Raw genomic sequence first — 8,000 nt, forward strand, 5'->3', positions numbered from 1 at the left:
AAGTCACAATGACAAAACTGAGAATAACGATCATCAGGTAAATATGATTATGATATCAAGTGAACAATGGATTATGATTTAGAATTGGATATTATCTTTTCATGTTAAAAACCAAGGTTAGGCTGCTGATCAGTCACGCACTAACCCCGAGCAAAGCACACAGCACTGCTCTAACTACTGGATCCAAGGCACACATTGGCCTAACTTGACCATTATATGGTCTGACCATAAATCTGGTCCGTAATTTTATAAAAACAATCCAATTCTAACATAATAACAGAATAAGCAATAATAAACAATAACCAGAATCATTAACAATATTGGACGTTCAATAATGAAATGGTTTTAATCTGCATAAGGATCAAAAGAGCATTTTCAAAGTTTGGATGCTAGGTAATGAAAGAATTGAATAACAATAAATCAATGTTTCAGGGTTTCAAGGATTTGGTCTTTCAAAGCATAAGATACAATGGTTTGAATGTGTAAGCAATCTGGTTCAGTGTTTGATATGTAGTTTGTATATATTTGTGGAGTAGTATCGTATATTTGAGGTTCATATTTGGGTATACAACAATTGATGGTCTAAAAAAATCAGGTTTACGGCTCAAGATCAATAACTTGGAATCAAAGTTTAGGGTTCAGTGCTTCAAAACACTTACAATATAAAACAGGAATATCAATCACGATAATATCTCGAGAAAGTTCAGAACACTTGCCTGGTATTAGCTTACTACACTGCACTCGCTTCCAATCACAATCGTCTTACTCCTCAACTACCTGTTTACCTTTCCTACGTCTTGCCTCTTCTGCTCACATATCATAAGCATCTATCAATATTCAACTCATATGATTCCATTCAACACATACTCCTATCTACCCTTCGTTTTACCCAAATCTGATTAACGGATTGAAAGTTACGCAATAAACATGTAAACATCGAATACACAGACCGACAGTCAACCAACAAGTCATATATAACACATAACATGTCACATAATCAATGATATCTCATTTATAAAGAAGTCTCGGGTCATAAATAGGATTTTGGGTACTTAAAATGATTTTTAAAACATTTTTCGGAATTAAAACGGGTCGTTGGATCGATTTCGGAGTAATAAATAGGGTTCTGTTGGCCAATTCTGGCTTCAAAGAAATTTTATAATAATTATCGAGCCATGGAAATAATTTAGATTAATATTTTAAAGCTCGAAACTATTTTTTGGAATTTTTAAATCATTTTTAAATAATTAAATCTAATTAAACAATTAATTAAAATAAATTAATAATTAATTGAATCAATTAATCAATTAATTTTTGAATTAATTGACCAATTAATTAATTAAAAATTAACTGAAATTAATTAACTAATTAATCCAGATTTATTTTTGAATTAAAAATAATTTTTGGAATTAAAATAATAATTTTTGGAATTAAAATAATAATTTTTAGAATTTTCAGAAATTAAAACGAATTTTTATAATAAAAATAAATAGGAAATATGATTTTTGAATATTTTTAAAACAGGAATCAAACTTTTGCAAACTCTGAAAAGTTCAGGGACTAAACTTCATCGTTTTCAAAAGTCAGGGTACTAAACTGCAATTTTTCCAGTCCTCGCCGGAAAACAGTCGGGGTTCGCCGGAGAACTCGACTCCGGCCTCCTCCCACCACCACAAACTCCAGATTACATCTACAATTTACCAGGAATCTAACCATACTCTTTAATCACACAGACAACCCCTGAATAGGCCGGAAAATAGCCGAGAAGTTCGCCGGTTTCCGGCGAACTCGATGTAAACTTCAAAGGACAACTCCCTTCTCTACAGACCTCGTTGATTTGTGAAACTTGTACGACTGGATTGCAAATTTCACAGAGAACACAACCCACTATATCACAACATCTATCTATCCCGAAATAAGAAACCCCCAAATTTCAATTAAGAACATTCATACGGGTTATAAACCCTAATTTCACAATTCGAAAATTAAACTCAATTTTGAACATGTTATTGAATTCCAAATCAGACGTATAATAGATCAAAATTATCAGGAAAACAAGCTCTACAACATGCAATCATCAAATCATACAAACAATCATCCGAACAAAAAATCATATTTTTAGTAAAATTAATTCGAAAATAAATAAAAATATAGAAAATAAACCTTGTTTTCTGCAGGTGTATGGATCACGGAATCTGATAAAGCTCTTCAAGACCTTCAAATCGGTTACTCGAGCTTTCCAAACAAAGATCAATAACACCTCCAAAAGTTGGTTTGATTCTTGGAAGATTATATGAATATAAGATTTTCTCTGGAAAATTATATAATTATCTGTCTGTAAATGATTTTGATACGAAATAAAATACGGAAAAAGGCTATATATATTTACGAAAAATTAGTATCTCGTTGGATCATTCCGGATATAAAACGGTACGTTTATTTATAAAAACTGATCCAAACGGTATCGGTTTTCGGGATAATTATCCAAATCAGTACAATTTGTACTCCGGTCTTGGTCTCAGCGCCTGGTTACACATATTACGAGGTGATAAATGTGATAGTTTAATAAAAAGCTCCCGTTTATCGAAAATATGAGTTTTATTGATTTACCGAAATGAATATTGTATCGAAAATGTTGCGCCGGGACCCGCGCGGGACAAACCGTATGTCGGATCGAAAAAGTCGAAACATGGAATATGCTCGGAATATTACAATTAGGTTAGGAAGGATTTCTCGGAAGAGTTTCGGGTTACAAAAACGTAACAACGGATGACGTCGGTTGATTCCCGTTTTTATAAAATTGATTTTAAATACCCGGAAAAAGATTTTATGAATTTTATATGATCCTTATAAATCCATAAATCAACATAAAAATAATTAGGAAGATATGACAATTATTTTATTTTGGACATATAAAATTAAAATACTCAATTAATAATATTTTCAAACATCCAAACGCATTTAACACTTAACAATTAGTTCACAGAATAGATACTGAACACATATATTAAGCAAAAATAATTACACGATATATCCCGGATATTACAATTCATAAGTAGCAGAGTGCAGGAGAAGAGTTCAGCTTCTCTCATGGGCATAATCCAAGGAGTAAAGGTGTCCCTGAGAGAGTATCTGAATCGATTTACGAAGGAGGCTTTGAAGGTCCCTGATCTTGATGATAAGGTAGCTATAATAGCTCTACAACAAGGGACTAGAGATGTTTTCTTTAAGATGTCCCTGGCTAAGCGCCCTCCCGAAAGTATGCTGCAGCTCCAGGATAGAGCCGGAAAGTATATCAAGGTGGTGGAGAGTATGAAGAAGACAGCTGTGAACAATGAACCTACTGGAAACAAGAAGAGGAAGACGGATCAGGAGTACGACGCTAAGGACAAGTATCCACGAATTGGTAAAAGCTCTGACTCCTCCTCTTCTAAGAAGAATCAACAACCACGGTTTGTTGAGTATGCGAGTTTGAACGCCCTAATGAGCCAAATCCTTATGGAAATTGAAAAGGATAAGGACTTCAAATGGCCGAAGCCACTAAGGGGAGACTCTGAGAAAAGAGACAGGAATCAGTACTACAGGTTTCACAAAGATGTCGGTCATGATACTGACAATTGTAGGCAACTCAAGGATGAGATTGAGAATCTGATCCGAAAGGAAAATTTTGGACGTTTCAGCAAGGGTGAAGAGGTCGGAGGCCAAAGAGAGATAATGATCAAAGAGATGATGATCAGAGAGGTAACGATAGAGATCGCAACCCATTGCCCCAAGGGCCAGTAATCAATATGATCTCAGGAGGACCTATAGCAGCTGGTACTACAAGGAACTCCCAAAAAGTTTATGCAAGAGAAGTAATGAGCATAGTTGGAGAGCCATCTAGGCGTTCTAAGTCAGAGATGACGCTTGAATTTGGTGACCCAGACCTTGAAGGTTTGAAATTTCCTCAGGATGATCCTCTGGTTATCACTCCGATAATTGGAAATTGTCCTGTTATGAGGGTCCTAGTGGACAATGGAGCTTCCGTGGATAATTTGTTCCATGACACATTCATAAGGATGGGCTACCATGATTCTCAACTAACTCCATCTGACACACCCATCTACGGGTTTAACCATGTGAAATACAAAGTCGAAGGAGCCATACAACTTCCCGTAACTATCGGAGAAGAGCCCAGAGAGGCCACGCAGATTTTGAACTTTCAGGTTGTCAAGGAAGCCTCTACCTACAATGCTCTCATGGGTAGAACATGAATCCACGCTTTTAAGGCTGTGCCCTTAACCTACCACATGCAACTGAAGTTCCCAACTAAGAATGGTGTTGGAGAAGCGAGAGGAGATCAGAAAATGGCCCGCAGTTGCTATATTGCAGCACTTAGGCCCGATGGAACCGGGGGGCAGGTCCTCCCCATAGAAGACATGAATGTTCGAGAGAATGACGAACTACGAGGAAAGCCAGCTGAGGAATTGGTCCCAATTCCCTTAGATCCCTTAGACCCGAAAAAGGTCACATACATTGGGGCATCTTTGGACAAGCTCTTGAAGGGTCGAATAACAACTTTCCTCCAAGAGAACAATGATGTATTCCCTTGGACAACAGCCGATATGCCTGGGATTGACCCGAACCTTAAAACTCATAGGTTGAACGTTGATCCAACTCGAAAGGCTAAAAAGCAAAAGAAGAGAACTTATGCCCCTGATAGGCTGGAAGCCATTAAGTAGGAGGTCGAGAAGTTTTTAGAAGCTGGATTTATTGATGAAGTACAATTCCCTGAATGGTTGGCCAACCCCGTAATGGTTAAGAAGGCCAATGGAAAGTGGAGGATGTGCATTGACTTCTCTGACTTGAATGATGCTTGTCCCAAGGACTGCTACCCCCTACTAAGAATTGATACCCTGATAGATACCACTATTGGACATGAGATGCTAAGCTTTATGGATGGCTTCAGTGGTTACAATCAGATTAGAATGCATAAGGATGACACCCCAAGGTATCTTTCATAACTGACTTTAGTGTATTTTGTTATCTTGTTATGGCTTTTGGACTTAAGAATGCAGGAGCTACTTACCAAAGACTGGTAAACAAGATATTTGTCCATCTAATTGGGAAGACCATGAAGGTCTATGTTGATAACATGTTAGTCAAAAGCCTAAGCAAGGCGGATCATATTAGCCACCTCAAAGAGGCATTTGAAGTGTTGAGACACCACAAGATGATGTTAAACCCAGCCAAGTGTGCTTTTGGCGCTGGGTCTGGAAAATTTTTGGGTCATATGGTCTCTAAGAGGGGGATAGAGGCCAACCCCGACAAGATAAAAGCCATCCTAGACATGGAGCCACCCCGCTCCATCAAGGACGTTCAGAAACTGACAGGAAGAATTGTAGCTCTAGGGAGGTTCATCTCCAAGTCTGGAGATAAATGTATGCCCTTTTTCAAAACCCTTAAGAAGGTGAAGGACTTCAAATGGATATCTGAGAGCCAAGAGGCCTTTGAACAGCTGAAGAAGTACATGACTGAAGCCCCTTTGTTGGTTAAACCAAGTCCGGAGGATACTCTCTATTTAGACCTCGCGGTGTCTGAACAAGCCGTGAGTATGGTCCTCGTGAAGGAAGAGCAAAAGCTCCAAAAGCTTGTATACTATGTAAGCAAGGTGCTCCATGGAGTGGAGTTGAATTACTCCACCACGGAGAAATTCGTGCTTGCTCTCATCACAGCCTTGTGGAAGTTGAGACCATACTTCCAGGCTCACAAGATCGAAGTCCTGATGGACCAACCCTTGAGGAACATTCTTCATAGCCCGAAGGCCAATGAAAGGCTCACCAAGTGGTTAATTGAGTTAGGAGAATTTGATATCAAGTATAAGCCTCGAACGGCCATTAAGGCTCAGGCCTTAGCAGACTTCGTGGTCGAATGTACTATTAACGACCAAAAAGTCGGGGGGCAAGAGATAATAACCCCAGAAGAAGGGGAGAAGGATGAAGAAACAACTCTGAAAGAAGAAGGGGAGAAGGATGAAGAAACAACTCTGAAAGAATATTTGGTTCTCCATTTTGACGGAGCGTCCAAAATAAAATCTAGTGGCGCAGGCTTAGTGTTGCAAAGCCTTGATGGGTTTATGATTGAGTATGCCTTGAAGTTGGATTTTCCAACTACGAACAACGAAGAAGAGTATTAAGTATTGATAGCTGGCTTAGGCTTGGCTAGAGCCATGAGGGCCAAAAACTTGAAGGTCTATGGAGACTCGAGACTTGTAGTTGCTCAAGTTAATGGGGAGTTTGAGGCCAAGGATGATACTATGGCCAAGTACCTGACAGTCGTAAAGGGAACACTGACTCAGTTCGATGAATGGTACACAGAACATGCTCCGAGAGAGGAGAACACTACGGTGGATGCCTTATCTCAGTTCACCTCGTTTGTAATCGAGAACTATCCAAGAAGTATTTACTTCCAGGTCTTGAATACCCCTACTATTCATGTCATAAATCTGATAGCACCAGTTGGTGTGGAAAGCTATTGGATAGACCCGATCAAAAACCAGTTAGAAACTGGGTGGCTCCCCGACGATGCCCAGGAGGCACGTAAGCTGTCGGTTAGAGCATTGAGATACTCATTGATTGAAGGCCTTCTTTACAAAAGGTCCTTTATTATTCCGTACTTAAAATGCTTAAGACCTCTTGAAGCAGAGGATGCACTTAAAGAAGCCCATGAAGGGATTTGTGGACAACACTTGGGGGCAGAGCCCTCGCTCACAAGATAACTTGGTTGGGATTCTACTGGCCAACTATGCTAGCCAATGCAAAGGCTTATGTGAAGAAATGTGACAGACGCCAGAGGCACACTCCAATAGTACGACAGCCTCTAGAGAGGCTTACGTCGATCAGCACACCCATCCCTTTTGCAATGTGGGGAGTGGACATACTTGGACCATTTCCTGTAGCATTGGGACAAAGGAAGTTCATTGTGGTAGCCATAGACTACATTACAAAGTGGATTGAGGCTAAGACACTAGCCAAGATAACCACCAAGCAAATTACCCAATTCTTCTGGGAGAATGTGATATGCCGATATGGAATCCCACACATCCTTATCACAGATAATGGGAAATAATTTGATAATGCAGAGTTCAGAGAGTACTGCGATGATAACATCATAGAACTTTGCTTCACCTCGGTTGCACATCCTCAGGCAAACGGAAAAGCGAAAGTTGCTAACAAATCATCCTTGTTGGACTTAAGAAAAGGGTTGAACGCTCGAGAAACACTTGGGTGGATGAGTTGTTGCCTATACTATGGGCATATCGTACCACCTGCAAAGTGACAACTGAAGCTACCCCATTCATGTTGGCTTACGGAGCCGAGGAAGTGGTGCCCCTTGAAATCACTTATAGATCCCTTAGGATCAAAGCTTACGAGCAAGAGACCAATGAAGAAGGCATGAGGCTCGCTCTCGATCTCATTGACGAGGTCAGAGATGAGGCCAACGCCCGCAATACAGAGCATCAATGAAGAGCCTCCCTCTATTACAATAGAAGGGTCAAAGAAAGGTTCTTTTACCGAGGAGACTTGATCTTAAGAAAGATTGTGGCATCGGGAGTTGAAGAGAAAGAAAAGCTAAGCCATAACTAGGGAAGGCCGTATAAGGTCAAGAAAATATTAGGAAGAGGATCCTACAAGTTAGAAACCCTGATCGGTGACAAAGTTCCTCATACCTAGCATGTTTCAAACCTGAAGGTTTATTAAGTTTAGGACATGAAAGACATGTTCCTAGTACTTAGTAGTAAATGGAGGAATAAGGTCGACCAGCGCACGAGCATCTAATGATTAAAAGTCCTGAAGGACCAAAGTACCGAAAATGAAAGACGAATATGAATCAAACTACAAATGGAAAAGATCCTGAAGGATCATAGATCAAGTCATGATGAATAATTAGGTTACACACCGAAGATGTTCAAGTCCATGAAAGACCGCAAATAGATAAAAGCCACACACGGAAAACAAAGG

General features: G+C 39.5%; 1 protein-coding gene across 1 annotated transcript; it reads left to right on the top strand.

Moving 5' to 3' along the window:
* Positions 1-3,788: 3,788 nt before the first annotated feature.
* On the top strand, positions 3,789-4,253 carry LOC141714591 (uncharacterized). The gene has a single exon (XM_074518104.1). The coding sequence runs from the start codon at positions 3,789-3,791 to the stop codon at positions 4,251-4,253; it is 465 nt and encodes a 154-aa protein (XP_074374205.1).
* Positions 4,254-8,000: the final 3,747 nt, after the last annotated feature.

The sequence above is a fragment of the Apium graveolens genome, chromosome 3 (genome assembly GCF_009905375.1).
Source record: "Apium graveolens cultivar Ventura chromosome 3, ASM990537v1, whole genome shotgun sequence".
NCBI classification, from domain to species: domain Eukaryota; kingdom Viridiplantae; phylum Streptophyta; class Magnoliopsida; order Apiales; family Apiaceae; genus Apium; species Apium graveolens.

Bases quoted from the DNA above. Each gene is read 5' to 3' on its own strand.
- LOC141714591 (XM_074518104.1), top strand. From the start codon at position 3,789: ATGATCTCAGGAGGACCTATAGCAGCTGGTACTACAAGGAACTCCCAA.